General features: G+C 50.2%; 1 protein-coding gene across 1 annotated transcript in view; it reads right to left on the minus strand.

Annotated features, from left to right (window-relative positions):
- IGDCC3 (immunoglobulin superfamily DCC subclass member 3) overlaps positions 1-20,012 on the minus strand; it is an 84,699-nt gene that overhangs the window by 18,094 nt on the left and 46,593 nt on the right. The window contains exons 4-7 of the mRNA XM_027465698.3: positions 19,002-19,132; positions 15,020-15,157; positions 9,146-9,304; positions 4,639-4,804 (exon numbers count right to left, since the gene is read on the minus strand). Of these exons, the coding sequence (XP_027321499.3) occupies positions 4,639-4,804; positions 9,146-9,304; positions 15,020-15,157; positions 19,002-19,132 (594 nt within the window). The remainder of the gene's footprint in view (positions 1-4,638; positions 4,805-9,145; positions 9,305-15,019; positions 15,158-19,001; positions 19,133-20,012) is intronic.

Below are 20,012 nucleotides of genomic sequence, written 5' to 3' on the forward strand. Positions count from 1 at the left end.
CTCTGTTCTGCAAAATGGGATGCTATCCATGAGCGGCATCGCACTCGCTCCAGGAGGCACGGCAGCGGAACCATTTCATCCCCAAAAGCTGAATCTTTTTGGCTGGCTTCACATCTGGCTTTGCACCACCTCGTTGTGACACCAAGGACACGCGGTGGATGAGCTGGCTGCCACTCCATCTGTCCTCATGAATCAAGGCTGCAATCACAGACATAAATGAATCCTGTCCTGGTAAAAGGAAAGCTTTTACACCCACAGGACTGCAGGGGAGCACAGAACACCTCGGGGAGAGCTCCTGGAAGGGAGGGGAGATCCCTGCGTTGGTTGTGCCAGTGCCAACAGCTGGCAGAGCCCTGCTGCCAAGTGGAAAGCCCCCGGAGCTTTTTTTCCAGCAATGGCCATGGGTGTTGGAGAGGAAAAGGACTCAACCTAATTCCAGGGAGGCTGAGCTTGGGCTGCCCCATGACGGGCTCCATCCTGCCTCCAAGCTCCTCTGTAAGGACCCGTGCTCGCTGGGGGAGGCAGGGCCAGGCGGCCGCCCCGCTGCTCGCGCCGAGACCCTCCCTGCGAAGGCAATTAGGAGCCCGCGCAGCCTCCCCACGTGTCTTCCCCACAAAGTCAAAGCCATAAATTATGCTTAAATCAGGAGCAGCTGGTTCACATCCCGGTCCTCCGCGCACGTATTTGTCATGCTTCTGGGAACTGAGCTGGGATTTTCTACGCGGAGCCCTGCCAGAACCACCAAAGGTCTTCGAGCTCCTTGCATAAATGGTGTGCACCTTCCTCAAGGTGTCAAATCCCTACAAAATCAAGAGTTTGGGGGGGTGTGAACCCCGAAGGGACCAGGGTTCACCTATTTAACATGGGTTTCATGGTAAAATGTCTCCTTGCAAACGACAGGGTGGAGTTTCCCTGGGTTTGGTACCAAAACAGCTGTCCTGCCTCAGGTGCACGGGTATTCCTGCGGGCAGCCCGCTCTCCCTGTCTGCTGTAGGATTAAGTAACGCCACCAGTGCTAGGAAAGCAAAGTCGTCCTGAGGTTGAACTGCAGAGGAATATTTTCTTTGATGAGCCCTGAGCGTCCACGGCCCTTACAGCGAGTCATTGGCAGAGCCCTAAAACAAGTGCAAACCAGCGAGGAAGAATTTAAAAAGGAGACACTTGATAAGCAAAGGTCAGCGAGGAGAGCAAGTGCCACCTGAGCCCGGGTTCTGATGGAGCCTTTTTCCTCTGGAACAAATGAAGTCCCTTAATTACCATTTTGTAAATAAAATCTCCTTGGAAAAATCAATATTTAGAGCCTGCCTCCTCTGAAGATGTTGGCCTTTGTTCCGTGCTATTAGGGCAATATAAACCCCACGGTGTGATATACTTCGGGGCTGAAAATTATCCCCCTGAACCTGATTGGGTTAAGGGAAGGAAAGCAGTAAACCTTTCAGAGCAGTAATTCGAGTGCTATTTCATGCTTCCTTGTACATTTTGAAGTAATAACCTAAAAAGCAGGATTTTCCATGAGCTCACGACCACCGTGGCCAGCCAGCACCCCTTCCCCCTGCAGTGACACCTCTGCTTTCAGGCCAGGCTGGCAATGCCCACTGCACCTCTCAGGCTGGGGCATTTTGGAGCGTGATAAACCCAGATCACCCTATAAAAAATAGGGCCATGCCATCCCTGATTATCCAAGGGGGACAAATGATGTGGCTGCTGGATATTGGGATGGCTCCACCCAAGTCCAAAAGGCTCCACCGAGTTCTCCATCCCAGAGCAGAGCTGAGAGCAGCATCACGCCCACACCCCCAGCGTCAGCCCCCTCGGTGATTTTTATTCACAGCTTTTAATGGAAAACCCCACAATTCCCTCCACCTGAGCCTTCTTCATGCATTTTTCATCACCAATTACCCGCTGGCCCGGAGCCGCTTTTGATTTTTGCTAATCATCGATTGGATATTTTGTTCCCACACAGCTGGCATTTCCCAAACACAACCACCACCTCTGGAGGGGGGCACAGCAGAAGGCTGCTCTTTAATGCTAACGTGTCAAGAAGCCGTCAACACATCAGGCGATCAGAGGGACGGCAAGGGAAGAGGTATTTGGTTGGACACAGCCTGCAAGGCTTATTTTACTGCACTGCAAGGCTGGAAACAGCACGGCGAGTGGCTCCGGAGACCTACTTGATGTTGTACAAGCAGCCACAACCAACCTGCAGGGAGTCCAGCCCTAAAGCTGCCATCCCACCTCCACGAGGATGGTTTTCTGAAGCCCCCTGACCTTGAGGGTTTGTTCTCCTTGGCTTTGCAGTTACACACCCCGTGTCCTGCAGGTCTGGACCTCGCTTCTAGCTGCGTTCGTCTACAAGAGTGAGGTTCCTCATACCGATACATTTCGCAATCAATTAGCACATGATACGATTTGGGATGATTTAGTCTTTTTTTTTTAAAAAAAAAAAAAATCCCTTTGGGGGGCATTCAGACCTTTATTGCCATATTAAGCAGAGTTTTAATCCAAATGAATTTTCTAGGAAACCATGTAATCTAATTAAAAAGCTCACGGTGCAGTTTAGCAGCTTCATTACTGGTAGATTCGCGATCCATCTCTACACGGACAAATATTTTCCAAGTGCAATAGGCTGATAAATCCAAGGCGTAATCACAAACCAATTCTGCCTGGAACTAAGTGGGTTACAGCACTAGTCATGCCCATGGGAATGAAACAAAGGAGAACTTGAAAAAGCTCCAAAAAAAAAAAAACAACAGTCGTTGATCTGTTTCCTCCGATTCCTGGAGGAATCCATGGCTCCGATTCATGCAGCACCCAGCCACGCTGTACGAGCAGGGGCATTTTTCAGACTGACAGCTTTGGAAACCACCAGGCACGGCCACTTTCCTGAAGCTGAGGGTTGGAGTAGACCAAAAGTGGGGCAAAAGAAGCCAAATGTTATCAACTTTAGGGCTCGGTTTTACCATCACGTTACTCTAGCTTAAGAAGATGCCCCAAGTCAGCTGAGCCCCAGCAATGGGCAGAGCTCCCCCAGCCTGTGACAGATACAAAAAAATCTGATCACTCAGCTTGCAATGGGGAAGACTGGAGCTAAATTGCATGAAATGATTGCCATAAAATACTACGACAATGCTCACCAAGTCTCAGTTAACATCCACGTGTAGGGCACTGGGGCCAGGAGTCGTGACCAGGATCGAAGACCCTACACCTACCTTCCTGGAGCAGTGAAAGGAAAGATTTCACAAGCAAGGCACTTGGGAAAGACAAAGATCTGGACTCTGTGAGTTTTGGCATGGATTTAATGACCACGTGCAAAGTCTTTGGCTATAGAATCATAGAAATATTTATGTTGGAGAAGACCTCTCTGATCATCAAGTCCAACCAAGTCACTTCCCTGGTCAATAAAGGGGATAATAATGGGAGATTTCCCTTCTCCCATTTCTGGTCTGTTCATATAAGAGCACACCTGCCTCAGAAACCATGCACTGTAACACCACGAGCCTGGAACGAGTGACATCTGTGTGTGCATGCACAACGTTCACCGAAGCTTTCTAAAAACTGCCAGCACGGAAAAAACCTCTGCCCATCAAGATTTTATTACAAGCCACACCTTATCCTTCTTGCAACTCACATCCTTCCATCCTTCACATAATAAAGCTTAAGAAAGCCTCTCTCAAACCTGAAAGCAAACAGCTGTATTACAGAGAACCTTAAAAAAATAAAACCACTGTTCTCCATACATGCCATAATGCCCGTACAGGCTACACTGAATGTCCAAACCTTCCATGGAGGTGGGGTTGTATTCACGAGATACATTTGTTAACACAGACAGCAGCTATATGACACCACAGAGTACAAATCTCTACCAATAATTTCGGTTTACAACACAGCTCCTATTATTTTTCAGGATATTGTTCAATGCTATTTCCATAGAAACTGTTGTCAACGGGCAATTTTCCTGCTCAGAGCATCGCACCGTATCATTTCCGCGGCACAAACATCCCCGTCCCCTATCACGGAAATTTATTTGTTCAGTACTCAGAGAGAACACTCTTCCCCGGTGAGATGAAGGGCTGAAGCTCAGTGACAGCCAGCTTCCACGCCAATATTCTCCCAAACGGGGCTAAAGGCGTTTGCACACCCAAGCAGGTGGCTGGGCAGGGGTTAAAGGATGGTTCCTCCACTGCGGTTCAGCATCCTCGCTGCTAGTGTCAAGGGCAGGCTCTGGTCCTTCCAGAAATACCCAGAAGAGGATCAGGACAAAAGAAAAAACTTTTGCTGGGCTCCCATATTACCAGTCAAGGTCTATCACTGATATTCTGGTATAATAAAGCACGGAGCACTGAAATATAAGCCTACAAAGAGTGGCTGGTAGGACCAGAGAGGATGCTCCAGCATTTTTCTGTATCAGAGCCCAAGTCAAATCCACAGAGCTGCTTCTGAACACCACCACCTTCACGCCAGCCCTTTGCTAACGCAAAAAGCAAGCCAACCTCCCTCCCACTCCCTTTTCCACTGGTGTCATGATTGTTCAAAATGCTGGCTTTTAATCCAGTGACTCAAATCCTCAGTGCAGGGTGACTCCAGGCTGACACTCCCCCCAAAATCTGGAGCTGCCGAGGCCAGCACGCGGCCACTTACCTGTTGTTATTCTTCAGCTTGATGTGGTCGCTGGTCTCCAGGATCTGCCCGTTCCTCAGCCAAGTGATCTGCGGCGGGGGCTCCCCCTGGGCCACGCAGGTGAAGATGGCAGTGGTCCCCACGGGCCTGGAGATGGACTGGGGGTGCTGCACGAACTCCGCGGGGGCTGCAGGGAAGAACGAGGAGAAGGATGAGAAAAATCACAATGATCTCACTTCGCCCTGGCACAAACCTCGTAGCTTGGCCTTCCGTAAGCCTGGGAACGTGGGGAAGGGAAGTCCTGGTGCTGTCAGATCCAGGGATACGTGGTTAACCCACAGCGCAAGCAGCAGGTAACATGAAACAGAAAGCGTGCGTGGTGTTTTGCTGAGCATGGCACCGAGCACATCCATCACCCTGGCAGCAATCAGCCCTGACTAGAGAAGCTTGCAAAAATCTGCATGCACGGACAGCGCAAAGGATGCTGAGGAAGGAAGGAAGACAGCGACTGCGTGCTGAAATGATGGTGCTGGTGGGTGGGAAGTCCTGCTCAACGGCACAGCAACGCCCCATGGCCTCACCCAAAGGACCCGTATGGCATTGGCAAACTGCTTGACAATAGATTGTAATTTCTGTCCCCAGGAAATATCAGATTTGCTGCAGATTCTCCTGATGGCAACAGACTGGGGAGCCCTTTTTACCCCAGATCTGCAGCCCAGGACCCTTTTGGTCCTGCAAAACCTTGGAGAAGACTCCACAGAGCCTGTAATCGCTGCTCACCCCAAGACCAAATGTTTTTTACCTTCAACATCAGGCTTTGTAAACAGAAAACGATTTCTCCCGCTTCCAGCAGCTCAGAATAGATTTAAAATCATTTATCAGAATAAAGCAGGGTATCAGCCTACAGAAAGCACAAGGCAAAACACTGCCAAAGAGGTGAGTTTATCCAAGCAGTTACGCTTCAGAGGGCAAAGTGATAAATACACTCCACGTTGCTGCTGGGACCCAACATCGCGCGGAACCAGCAGCAGCCACAATGAAGACAAACAGATGAGAGGCACGGGCCCGTAATGAATTTACCAACCAGCGTCACACAATGGATGGCCAGCATTAAATTTTTCCACAAAAATGCCAGGAAGGAACAGAAATGAACTGCAGAGCTGCTCTGCCTTGCAGGAGCCCCCTCGTTCATTTTTAATAATCAAAGGGAAGCGGAGCATGGCAGCCCTGACTTGTGTCAGCTAACGAACCTGATCCCAGCAGCCTAACGGGCACACATCTCCAGAGCCTCCTGCTAAACTTCCCCGTGCTTTTGCAGGAGCAATTTTTTGGCAAGTGGCCGTGCACCTCCCTGCTTCCATCCCGCAGGTTGTGCCCACGGTGCTCGAAGGTGCAAAACACGATGCCAAGGATGGGCACGGCCAGCTCCCAGCTCCCGGTGGTGGTGGCTTCGTTAAGGATCCTGAGCTCTTTACTCTTCTGTGTCCTGAATTTAAGCCTTAAACAACAACCCCAATACCTCTGCTGACAAATTCCAGCCCGCAGCCCAGGCTCGCACTGCCAGCAAGGCACGGAGATGGGAGAACCATCAGGAAACGCAGCGATGCCCGGCTCTGCCAGCAGCAAGGGGGGGTGAAAACAAGGCAACCATTGTCAGCAGAGCCTTCAAAACCCCGGCCTTGAGATGGGCACTCATTTAGGAGATGGGATCTCATTTTTCTGCGTAGCTTTCAGGAGGAAATGAAGCGTGGAGCGGAGAACACTGGTGACCATCTGGCCATTCACAGCCCATCAGTTTGTTATGACACCAAACACATAATAAAGCACAAAAGATTGCGCAGGAGGTAGAGGGAAAGCGCTTTGATTTTCTTCTTCTTTTTTTTTTTTCTTTTTTTCTTTTTTTTTTTCCCCTTCCCTTGCCACCGAAGCCTGCTCGTCCCTTGCACCACACGCACGGCCTGGCTCCCTTCAGCACTCGGGCCCTTCCTCGGCTCCCCCCGCGAGGCTTTTTCATTCTCCGCCCGGCACAAAGCCATATTCAAATGGCTGCGCCGGGATCTTAAAGAGAAAAATGGCAACTTTCTTCTGGGAGAGCCTCACAAAAAGAGATCAAAGGAGCCTAAACGGCCAGGGGAGGGCAGGGAGGGAGGGAGCGGGGGATTGAGGCCTTATCCTCTGGAGGGAGGAGGAATTCCCAGGAAGATAATCAGATGATCTGAAGGAGAGGCTGCGACGGGAAAGGCTGGAGCGAGAGCAATGGGGACACCTCTGGGGATGCTGTTATAGGGTGAGGACCACCACTAACAGCCCGCAGTGGGGTGGAGGTGGCAGCAGGAGGGAGGCCGTGCTCTCAGCCCCAGCTAACTCCTTACAGCAGGAAATGTGGCTCTTTCTGCCTGTCTTTCCCATATATAAAACTCTGCCTCCTTCAAAAGGCACGGGGGGGGGAAGTGAATTTGTGCCTCCGGGCACTTCAAGGGCCCTGCATAAAGGCAGCGAGTACCTGGCCTGGCAATGCTTTGAGGGCGCTCCCATTGTCCCAGCCCCGTGCTCACTTCCTCTCCAGTCAGGCTTTTGCTGGCCTCCTCTTTGCTTTTCTTCCCTTTTTCGGATGTAATTTGCATCGCTGACGTCTCCACAAAGATAAAAACCCCCCGGTCTCCCGTGTCAGTCATTATCGGGGTTTTCTTCCCAGACAAACCTACCAGCAATCATTTGTACCTCTCAGCTGGAAAATTCCGGCAAAACGAGCTTCAGAGGGAGGGGGGAGAAAACCTGGGATGAGTCCAGCTGCTCCCCTGGGGACGGCCAGGCCCCCAAAACAGGAACATTTCGTGGATGGCAGCATGGGTTCAGCTCCTGGCTGCATTTCTCCATACCACTCCCACTCATCCTGATCACAGAAGCAACTCCCTTCCACGCTGAAGGGCTCTGATGACCCTTTTCTTTTCCAATTCTTCTGTTTTCCTTTTCCAGTTCTGAGAACAAACTCTTATTCTGGTTTTCCAGGCAAAAATCCACAGAAATCCTGTCCCAAATGAACTTCAGCTCTAGGGGAGCTGCTGGGGGGTGAAGGTCAGCTCTCCAAAGAGCCTGAAAACTGCTGATCAGTAGCGATGAGAAGTTGTGCTACCCTCTCCCCTCTCCCCCAACTGCTAACTGAAGCAGCCAACAGCATTCAATAGCTGCATTTTTACAGCTTCATCGATTTTTCAAGGAATTTCTTTCGGCTCTGCCCGCCTGATACCTGGACATCAGCTTTGACTTTGGGTTCACGGCCTCAGCTGCATGCAGCACGTGCAGAGCCGTCCTGCAGCAGCTCCAAAGGGTTTGTCTCAGTACCACCAGGTTGCTCACAATGCCTGGGCTCTGTTTCTCTTAACAAGGGGACCCTCAGGTCCCCTCATTACACTGCTCACCCAAAAATGCAGCAGGAAAAGAAACTGCAAGTTTTCCTTTCCTGCTAGCACCTGGGACTCAGCAGGAGCACACAGCCCGGTACAAATTCTCTTCCTGCATCACTCCCTGATGCTGCCACAGTAAAAGGGAAGAGGGATGCCAGCACCCAGGGACCGCAGCCTCTGCACAGGCTCCCAGGACCTGTCAGGTGAGCATCAGGGCTGGAGCAGGGCACTTTCCCCATCACCAGCATAAAAGGTTCAATTAGCCTGCTCCGGCAGGAGGTGTGTAATTTTAGATTCAGGGTATCATCAGTCAATAGTTAATGAGTGAACTGATGAGAGCGCGAGATGCTTTAAGTGGACTAGCTTGAAGAGGAGGTGAGTGCCTGTAATCAGGGGCGGATTACTGCCATTCAGAGCACGCTGCCAGCTGGGTTTGCCTTCTGAAATACTTGCCTGGCTCCCCTCACCATGGAGACTGGTTGCACGGAGCATGTGGAGGGGATTTGCTTGGTTTCTTGAGCGCTGATCTCTGCTCTGGGCTGAATTACCCTCTACAAGTGACATTTGAGGACAGTTGCTGTGGGGAAGGGGAGCAGCCCGCACTCCTGCTTTACCCACGTTGGAGCAAAGAGCTCAGATGCAGCGTCAACTGCTACAGCAAAGGGTCTTGCTGACTTCCTGGAAATGGTTTTAGACTTACTTGGGCCACTTCAGGTCAGGGAGAAATACTCTGAGTGAGATCCACTGCTGGGTGTCACCGCAGCTGTGATATCCACCATGCAGAGGCATCCCATAAGAGAACAGTGCCCATGTCACTAAGAGCCATGCAGAGGGTAAGAGGTGATTTGGCTGACTAATTCAGCCCATGCTGTCAAGCCAAATACCTCAAGGAGGTGGGCAGCCACTGCCACCCAGCAGCTGAGGCCTCAGTTCAATGATACTTGGTCACCACTCACCTGTTTGGCTCTTTTCTACACCAAACCACGTGTAGGAAAGAAGTGCTTTGTGTGACACCATCAGAGAAGCCCACACCAACCCATCACAGTGCCCAGGAGGCAGGCAGAGACCGTGCAAAGAGCACAGCAAAGCAGGCATCGTGGCTCTGCCAGACCCTTTTTGCTCACCTTGCACCACGAGCCGGCCCTGTGCGGTCCGTCGCACCCGCGTGCCGGGTTTGTTGGCGGCGCACACGTAGATGCCCGAATGCTGCACGGTGAGGTCCGAGATCATGAGGTTTCCTGTGCCCAGCACCTGAATCCCCTCCACGCCAATCGGGCGGCCGTCTGAAAGAGAGAGAAGAGGGTAAGGAGCCATCTAGAGCCTTCGTGTGAAGTGCCCCAGCGCACAGTCCTTGGTGAGGTTTGATTTAAGTCCTTATGGAGTGGCACCGTGCTCTGTCACTGGGATTTGCCAGGTAAAGTCAACGGGTTTTAGCCGATGCTCTTAGCAGAGCTGCCTTCTGGAGGAAACCAGGATCCTCAGCTAAGTGTTTGCCCGAAACCACACTCTGTGCCTGGAAAACTAAGGCACCATCACAGGAAATTTGGAAGCTTTAACATGCCCAGGTTAAGATGAAGCTCCCAGAATGCTTTCCAATAAAGCAGTAAAACCAAAAGAAATCATATCAATTTCCATGAGCCATTGATACATCGGGCTGACCAAGGATCCAGCCAGCTCAACAACCTGTTGCCAACAGGGGTAGATGCTCTGGGAAGGAGAGCAGCCACCCCACAGCAGTACGTCCCTGCTGCACCCTCCCTGCCACGAGCAATTTATGGCTTGGGGATTTCCTGGGCTAGAAGTGGTGCTTTTTTGTCTGCTGACCCTTGATGGATCTGTCTCATTGCTTTTGGAAGCTATGTGAACACTGGGTTTTCAGCTCCTTCGCTCCTGAACACACAGAAGAGCCCAGAGCCAAGGAGCCCAGCTCTGATGCTGGACTCCAGCACAAGGTTTTGAAGCAGTTGAAGTGCTTACCGTGAAATAGCAGTATCAGAGAATTCGCCTTTTTCCATCAAAGCCTCTTTTCACTGGAGAATTCCCAGCCAGCTCTAATTACAATGTGTTTCATTAGTATCAGGCTATTGCTTTTTATTGTTTCATTGGTTTGTGTTTTAAGACACTGTCTGACAAAGGCAGCTCTAAATCAATCCTAGCATGTGTCAGGGTGTCTGAGCAGAGGGGCAGGGCAGGGAGCACTTTTGCTGGAGGAGCAGTTCAGGAGAGCACACGTTCATCAGCTGGGAAGCAGCAATCCAGTTCCTCTCCCACATTGGCTCAGGGAGGAGCTTAAGGAGCTTACAGAAATGGAGAGGCAAGAACCAGCCTTACTGATGGCCCCATCTGAACATCCCAAGGGACAGCCACACGCGTGCTCCCCACAGCAGCAGGGACACTTCAAAGTTGGGCTTGGTAAAAGGAAAAATTCCACCCCATTTTCCCCAAGGATTTCTTTCAGAGCTCCTGCTGTACCCAAAAACGGACCTGGCTCTCCAGACTGTGAGAGACAAAGCTGTGGTTTTGCAACAGAAGGTGTTTCTGCAGCACTGTGCTAGGAAACATGGGCAAAACGGGGACTGAAAGCTACCCTGCACTCCCTCAACACTTCTCCTGCCACGCTCTCTGCATTGTTTTTCAGGAAATTTTTAGACTTGAAGGATTCCTTGCTTCATTAGGCAGGCAATGCCAGATCACTTCATTATTTGCATTGCAAAGAAAAATGCTTGGGTCTTCTAGACAGAGAAAAACAATGTCATTAAATGATTAAACGATCACATAGCTGGCCAAGCCACCGCAGCAGTAAATGGCTCGGTCATAAAAAGGACAGTAAAACATGACCTGTCCCGCATGTAATGAGCAATAAGAAGGAACCATTTCCTTCAAACATCATTTGAACTGAAGTGTAAAGAGGCCTGAATTAAATTCAAATTGAACTTGATTTCATCTCTTAAGCCAGACCTTTAGCAAGTCCGTATTTACAATAGGTGTAAAAATCAAATCTCCCTCTCGAGGGAGGGACGGGATCAGTGAAAGATGGGAAGTGTCCCCACCTGGATGCTCCATCACATCGTTGCCTTAAGAAATACCACAGAAATGTGACTTGAATGTCAGCAGATTTACTGTACTATTTACAATGTGCTACATAATTTAAGCACAAAAGACCCAGCCTGCAGCAGGCACTCTGCACAGGCCGAATACCTGTACATCCTCCGTTGTCTCTCCAGCTCCAACTATTAATTACAGGGGTGATGCTCTGAAGAAACGTCTCCTGCCAGCCAAGCATCTTTCATTTCCCTGAAGAACAAAGCCCTCTGTGCTCAGAAATCCCAAGGGCACTGCCATCTGATTTGGGGAACGTGGCTACTTCCAGCAGCTGGACAGGATCACTGTGCCAGATCAGCCCACAGGCTTCTCGCTCAATTGCTGCTTTCCAGTAAGTCCTGGAAAGGGTTTCTAGAGCAACATCTGCACTTTTTAACCCTGTTTTTCTTACAGGAAGAACTGAGTGGCTTGGATCAAGGGACTCAGACCCTGCAAACCCACCTTTCTGGCATTGCTTTCCATCACCAAGTCCATGGTGGAGATCCAAAAGGCTGCAAAAGCTAACTCTGTTTCTGAGTCCCCGAAGCTCTCCGGACCCACGCAGGCTTGAAACTTGCTCACTTACTATGACCTTCCCCTTTTTATGAAGTCAAAAGCAGAAGATTGGAGGCCTGAGAACAAACCAGTTTAGGGGGATATATCTGCCAGATCATCTCAGTCCCCAGCTGAAGAGAGCTGAAGGTTCAGCCATTTGTGAAGAGCCGCCGGTGACTGATTAATAAATCAGACCATCCTCCAAGTAGGAGATGCTCCCAAATAACACCCGGCTCTGGACAAGCAGAGGTCTCCAGTTTTCCCGTTGGGGTGAAATCCGGGGCTTGGGAGCCCCGTTATTTCTTTTCCTAGGTGTATGTGATGCTTTCTGGAGCCCGCTCTCCGCCTGCTCAGCCGGTGATTGGCACAGCGGCACCAATTACGGGGCCCCGGAGAAAACGTGCCGGGCGATATGAATATGCAACAACACCAACGCCTTTCTTTTGGAAGGAGCGAGCAGAAAGAAAGTAACAACTTTCTAATGTTGATCATTTAGGTCTTTTGTGAATTCTTTGTATTGTGCCATAGTAGCCTTCCACTTTGGAGACGCATGGGTCTCCTGCTCTGTCCGACACCGGGCACGGCGGATTAGCATATTTAGAGTACATTGCAACAGTTGACTATTCAGGATGTGAAGTGGTGAAATTTACTCTATTATTTCTAAACACTTACAGGAACGGCGCTCCTGTCAACCAGTCAGCCATCTATTGCAAGCTTCTGTGTCCAATAAGTTACCAATTAATTGGCTCCTGCAATTGTTGCATGGTTTACTTTTTGAATGGCTCCCTCTTTAGTAATTTCCTTCCCATTGTGCGACCCTTTCTGACAACTTCTGTATAACGCTATCAGATAATCACTGTCTTTTCTTTTTCGCCTCACTTTTCTATATCTCTCTAAATAGTGTATTATTCTGCCCTGGTACCTTTTATGGAGGCCAGCTCAGTGGCCTGTCACTTAAAGGGTAAGGATACATTAAAATCGTCATTCATTCAAAAGGCTTTGCAGTAAGTGCCCAGGATATTCATTTGTGCACGCATACAGGTCCCTGCCTGAAGTGCGTAGCTCTGAAAGGAAAAGCCCTATCTCCCCTGAACAAACCCTTAATGATTTTACGTTTCTCTCAGAGCCTGTTCCCTAATGAATGTTGACATTTCATGCGCTGCGAGACACAGGAATTCTGTTTGTGGTCAGGGGCTACAACATATTCCCAAGGAAATTAAATTCAAAATTGATTGCGTGACACTCAAAAACCGGCCCAGAATTGGAATGATTTCCTTTAAGCAAAATATAGCTGCCTCTCCCCCTGAAAACCGGCCAGGTTTTCGCAAAGCCAAAGCAAAAAGTGCAAATGTTGCTTTCCCTTGCAACTGAAAGCTGAAAAAGCAAAATTGTTCTTTGCTCCTTTCTGATAGAAGAAATGCCACAACGTCAAAACTGTGAGCGAAAGGGTTCAAACAGATACTCCAAAATGGCAACAAGCCCTGTGCACAGACCTGGTGTAATGGCAACACCGTGGTTGAGGTTTCCCTCAAGCAAGCAAGCGAGATGTTCACACAGAAGTGAGCTTTACATTTTAATTATTGTGCCTCTTTAAGTCTTTGTGGCCATGGATTTTATTATTTCTTGGAGTGGATGAAGGCTTTTTTGCAAGGTAAGTTGGAAAATTACATTGGGAAAAAAAAATAAAATTGGTTATTTAAGCTGAACCAAGTCTGCCAGAAGAACCTGAGGAAGGAAACCCTCACACAGGAGGAACCTACCTGTAGAGGACAGATGCTCGGAGAACCTCCCTGTCCAACATAACCCCTCTTCCACCTCCAGATGACACAGACACGGCTTCTGAAATCACTACCAAGAGGTGACAGGCCCACAAACTCACCTGAGAGCCTGTAAGCCCCATCACTGTCGAGATTGGTGTAATAAGAAACACGACCGTGTGATTCTTTGGGCAGGAAACCTTCACACTGAAGGGGAGGGAAAATAACGGGGTCTCTTTGCCACTTCGGAGCTCTAAATCTGCTGCTTTGCTGCAAGGCCACGTGGGGAGGGTATTTATTTTTGGTGGAAGGCAATGCTGAGCTCACGCCATCCAGGCAAACCTAGCACGAAGCTATTACATCTTCATTACTGCACTGCTCTTTAGAGACAAGTGTTTTGAAGAAGGTAATAAGCACTTATAATTAAGGCAATTATAACGTAGTTTATTATAGTTGAGCTCTAACGTAGAGCTGCCTTGTGTCCAAGAGAGCCAAAACAGTGATACAGCTCGTCTGGGGAATTTTTAAAACAGCATCAATCTGATGGTTATGGCTCTGGAGGAAAAATAAGAAGGTAGCAGACACAAGTTGGTTTTATAAGCCACCAGAGGAAGCAAGCTGGAAGGGAAGTGTGGAGAAATGGTGTGAGTGCTGCTGGATGCGTGTCCTTGTCCCCTGCAGATGGCTCTGAGTGGGAAGTCACCGTCCCGTGAGCCAGACCAGACTCCACCAGCACAGCCTTTGGAGAGCTACAGGGGCAAAGCCCTGTACCCAGCGCTGCTTTATGGGGCCGGATTATCCCTGCTCGTGCTTCACAGCCACCTCGGGTGACTTGGGGAGATTAGCGTCGAAAAACAACGTGACCCCGCAGAGCACGAGGGCTTGGGAAATGCTAACTGAGCCCAACCCCACAGCGTGCTCACACAGTTACGAGCTCCAGAAGATAAATGAAAAGCCGTCAGCTCTTTGCTCGGCGCGGATTTCTGTTGGGCGGTGGAGGTGTTGCTCCGCACAAAGTATTTTCTGAGCTACTATCACGGTGTAAGCCTAAAAGAGCCCTTGCTTTTGGACAGGGAGAAACTGCACTTTGCTTGTGTGATGCCATCAGCCCCTGGCTCTGGTTTCCATGCTGATTAAAAACCATCACCCCAGCAGCAAGCATCTGTATTTTCAGAGCTTCAGACACGCTACCTTAAGCTCTCTCTACCCCCTAAGATTTTTTCCAACTCCCTGTACAGGCAGAGAGTTTCTTTCAAGTCTGTTTCACGTGGAAGACGTGTTTGTGTACGCTTCTGCTTCTCTGGGCCAACAGTGGTGATGTTTTTGATGCAGCTGAAGAAGACGCTGTCACTCAGGGAACGCTAAAATTATCACCTTTCAGGAAACATCTACGGGTTTAACCAGCCCACTTCTCTAACCGCTAAACACACGATCTTGGCAGGGAGAAAAAAAACTGAGCGCAGACAAGATAAAAAGCACTTCAAGCCTACAATTAATCCCCGTAGGAAAGGAAAGGGTGGATCACTTGTTGCGTGGGACACTCCCTGGCATCACCAATTTGCTACGTGGTGGCAATGGAGAGGAGGAAGGAATCCTCGGGCTTACCCAGGCGGCTCCAGGAGACGATGGGCCGGGGATTGCCGGTGGCGATGCACTCCAGCACCGCGGTCTGGTGCACCGTCAGCGTCAGGTTCTCCGGTCCGACGAGAATCATGGGGTCCTTGTAAACTGTGGAGTGGGAGCCTGCAAGGAGAGCATCACTGTTAGAAGGCATCCCCAGGGCCTCGGGACATCCTCTCTTATTGAACGGAGCCACAGAGGGCTTCACCCATCCTCTAGGTATCAATGAGGCGTTTGGTGTAATCCCCAATAAATCTGAGATGCACGTGAAACAGAGGGAGCACGGTATTTAGGAGGCTGTTGCATTTTCTGAATTTTCCAGAATTGCTATTTCTGGGGAAAATGCAGCCACAGCCAGCCCCAGGCACTGCTCTTAGCACCCACGTACAGGCAGCACAGGGAAGAAACCTTGCTGCGAGCTGCAGTGAGCAGACCTGCAGGTTGGATGTGGTTTGCAGGGAGGACACAAGCTACAGGACAGCTTGTGCAGACTTACACAGACATTATGCAAATAAATGAAAGAGCTGCTTCACCTTGCAGCATCTCGGTTTGCTAATTAATCTGTGTGCTCCATAATGCATAAATTTACCTCCGTGCAAGCCTCCTCTGTTGCTGCTGGTGTCATTTGCTCCAAAAACCCTGCCCTGGGACACAGAGGGAAGTGCAGGTGGCAGTCTCTGTCTCCTGCTGGGGATCTTTTTGAGAGGAAACTCCAGAAATTGTTTATTTTCACTACGGTAGCACCAACAGGCAGCAGCCGAGATTGAAACCCGTCACACAAGATGATGCACGGACCCATAAAATAAACCCATAAAAATAAAGCTCTGGCACGAGGACACTGGAAACTAGACAACCACATTTCACCGGACAAAAAGGAGACTGCAAGGACCAAACTATCATCCCGTGTCAGGTACAGCACAGCTGAACCTGCATCTCCTGGGCCACCAGAAAGCGCCTTACCCCTGGGGCAAAGCTCCCTTTGGCCTCCACTCCCGTTTTTGGGGAGCAGAAGCAGAGGAAAATGAGATATTCTCAGTTCTCCATCAGCAGGAGACAACAACCTCTGCATTAGCCTTCTCCCTTTATGTTCTCCCTTGCTGATGAGATCTGGGTTGCACGCCAGAAATGCCGAGGTCAAGCAGTGTTTAAGGAATTTAAACAATCTGACAGCTGCTGCTGGCAAAAAATGCTCCGTGCACCTGCAGAGAGGAATACTTGGGCTGCTCTTCTCCCCCGAGGAAGATTGGGGCATGGGGGAGGCTGGAGCAGAGCCCTGCCACCAGCAGGGCTTCGCTGTAGGGTCCACCCCGCACCACCTCCTGGACACGGATGTTCCCAAAAGCTTGTTAAAAAGCAAATCGATGCCCCAAAAACAACCTGCGAGGGCTCTCCCCATGCTTTTTAACATCACCCTCTCGCAGCACCTCAGGGGTTGAAACGAGGGTGGCAGCAGGAGGATCACACAGCACGGATCCGAGCGGCTCGCTGGTTTACCAGCCCTCCGGGGGCTGCTCGGGGAGCGACAAAGCCACTCCGAGGCTGCGTCTAAAATGGGCAAAATCCAAGAAAAATCACCGTGTCGGCGTGACTTAAGAGCTGACTCTCGCCGAACGCATTTCACCGCGAGCCATAAAATGCAGATTTTTTGATGAGAAGCAGAATGCACAATAAATTCATATGACCGGCTGCTTAACCCCAAGGGATCTGAAAAACAATACCTCCCCCCTCGGTACCTCGGCGTGCCTCTAAAAGCCATGTCAATTTATTGTTCTATATCACAATGGTAAACGTCCACGCTTAGAATAACACGATATTATCATCGTATTATATACTGATTGCAGGATTTCAAAACGCTGAAAAATGAAATGAAATGTCCAAGGTCACCCAAGAAGATCGGCAGACGGGAGCTGGGAGCAGAGCAGGATTTATAAAACTCCCCGTTTGGCCAACAACAAAAATCACACGCTTTGATTTACGCTCCTCAATATGCAGGCGGGTTCCTGGGTGTGGGATCAGCTCCCTGAGTTTGGGCAAACCTTGTCCATCTCTGGGACCTGCATTTCCACCGCTGCCGAGCCCGATGCTGGTGGCAGTGGCAGCTCCTGCAGGTCCCCAGAAGGGACGGTGACCCAGGAGGGACACAGCTGCCCCCTGAGCATTGGGGAGGTTTCCTTCTCCTACCAGGACACTCTTTGGTGCAGGGGCAGGAAGGGAGGAGTGACAAAACGAGGGGCTCTCAGTAGGCAGGTGCTGCTGGAGGAGCACGACGGGGGTTCAGGCAAGCTGGGGGGGATTTATTTTGAAAGGGAAAAAGCCTCTAATGATGCAGGCAGTCCCCAGGGGCTCTGCCAGCAGCAATCCTGGCAAGCGTGGGGAGGTCCCCGGCACCGTCAGGCACTCTAGGAGGGATGGGAGCATCGCTGGCACGGGCTGTTAGATCTTGATCAAAAGGACAGCAGCAGAGAGAGACGCGGCTCGTGCTGAAAAGGTGTCAGTGCAGAGAGGCAGGCGGCCCCCTGGGAGCAGCTCCGCTAAGCAGGCACTTGAAAATAATCAATCAGTAGGGCTGGAAGACAGATCTGTGCTGGGAGAGGGAGGGAAGTGCTGCGGGCAGGCTCCTTCCTCCCCTGCAGCAGCCAGCCTCCTCCTCCTCCTCCTCCTCCTCTCCCACCCCAGGGAGGCTTTCTGCAGGTCAAACAACTGCTCAGGCTGCTGTCCCAGCCAGGAAACCCTCGTCTGAAGAGGGTAAGGTGTTTGCAACAGGTTGAGAGCATGCAAGTGTGTGGTTCCTGCAGCTCTGCTCACACACAGTGCCTAAAACACGGGCCGAGCCCTTCGGACACTTACACACCTACACACCGTGCCCATGTTCATCGCACGACTGCCTTAAGGAAGAGAAAAACCACAAGCACTGCACAGACAGGAAACCTGGAAAATATCCACTCGGGATGAGGGATGGTCAGCTGACAACAACCAGCACTTTCTGCCCCGCGAGGAACAATAACTCAGAGCAGAAAACTGACACAAAGAACTTCAGCACGTCGGTAACTCACTGCACGTTCCCCCCCAGCATGTGGCTACTGTTCACATAGATCAAGAGAACAGGCAGCAGGAGCTCCCAGGTCTTTCAGAACCAGCTAACCTGCTTGCTTTCCCCACCAGGCGATGTGCACAGCATCGCCCTTTCCTCAGCTTCCCCTGTTTCACACATTTTTTCTCCATTTAGCAGAGGCCAGCCTGGCACAGCTCAGGAGGAGGACCCTCGGCTGCATGCAAAGGGTCCGTCCGTGCTCTCCCAAACACATCCAACTTGTGCAGGAGCAAAGCGTGGGTGTGAAATGCTTTGCTTTGCTTGCACAGCACACTAAAAACCAGCAGGTACATGGCTTGGGACCTGTTTCTGGAGAGGGACTAAAAGGTCCTGCCACTTCTTCAGCTGGAGCTTTCCGAGGTGAAAACCTGTTTTCAGCCAATAACTTGGAATACGGATGGAGAACCAAGCCCAGATCCAGCCTGGGGTGCTCAGGGCTTCTCCTCCTCATCTTCCAAAGAAAGGTGAGCCCACTTTGGCTGCAGGGTAATACTCACGGCCTACAGAACATAACTCCCCGATTAGATAAAGAATTGATCACCCCGTGTGCTGCAATTACTTCCAGAGCGGGCAGGTCTCATAAGGAGATGATGTATCTTCCGCGTTTCCTAAGGAATTTATTTAAAGCAAAGCTGCTGTAACTCATGCTCACACCGTCCTCCCTCTCCCCAGAAACTGGCACTAATTTAGAGGCAAAGAGATGGATTTCTCTGCTATTAAATGGACCGATGTGTCAGGAACTAATAACAATACAGAGCGAGGAACGTGTTATTGCTGGACAGAGGAACTTTTCTCGGTGTGATTAACCCAAAGCTAAACTGTCCTGGTCCAGAAGAGCAGCAGGAGAAGGGAAAGGCACTCAGGGCTGGTACTGACCTGACACAGTGAGCCTGGCCTCCCGGCTGAACTTCACGTTAGCAATATTGGTAGCGACGCAGTGAAAAATCCCGCTGTCCTCTGCCCTCAGCCCCGTGATTTGGAGAACCCCCTTGGGAAGCAGCGTGTACCTGCGGGAAGGGAAAAGCAGAAATGAAGACTTGCAAGGCGGGACACGATGGGAAAGCAAGCTGATGAAAAAGCAGCTGGAAAGCTGCTACCACCCAGATGATGCAGACCCCAGCACGTTTGCTTTTCGGTTGTTTGCTTTTTGGATATTTGAGCTTCTGCTCTTCTTTTACGGAGGTTACGTTCCTTTTTTCATCTTCTGATGCATCCTTGGGAAAGGAGGGCTTTCGATGGAAGGCTACGAAGTAGCTGCTTCTTATTTAACTCGTTGGAAAGCTTTGGAAAAAAGCTTTGGAAGTGCATTTTCGTGTGAAGACAGCTGACACGTGAGTCTATGGCCAAGCACGGGGGAACTGTGTGCTCCAGATCCGACACAGGACTCAAACCCAAGCAACATCAAAACCTCGAATGCACGGAAAAGTGTCTTTAAAACAGATATGGTGTGGGCATACATCAATATAAATATTTTGTATATACAAACCAGACTCACTCAGAGCACATGTGCACACGCACACATCTATACGTGTCCATACATTACGGGTTGCTTGGCAACTGCGTGTTTCAATGGCTCGGTGCTCTGTCGTTCCGCCGTGATGAGTTAATAATCCATTTCCGTCGGGAAGATGAAGAATACCTTGCTCCAGATCAGCATATGGTTAAGTGCCCATAACCTGCTCCCTGCGCCGGGTGCCAAACGCGCGGTGTCGGTGGCAGCGTGACAGCAATCAGCCTTACACGGCCCCAAGTTGATTGCAATCTCTCCGGGACTTTAAAACGCCCGTTGTTTTGGATGAATTATACCACAAGAAGCCTTCATTTTTGTTAACAATCTGCCCACAGCATTAGAAGATTCAATTCCAAAGCTATTATTCTGCCTTCAGA

The sequence above is a fragment of the Anas platyrhynchos genome, chromosome 11, assembly GCF_047663525.1.
Source record: "Anas platyrhynchos isolate ZD024472 breed Pekin duck chromosome 11, IASCAAS_PekinDuck_T2T, whole genome shotgun sequence".
Classification (NCBI taxonomy): Eukaryota; Metazoa; Chordata; class Aves; order Anseriformes; family Anatidae; genus Anas; species Anas platyrhynchos.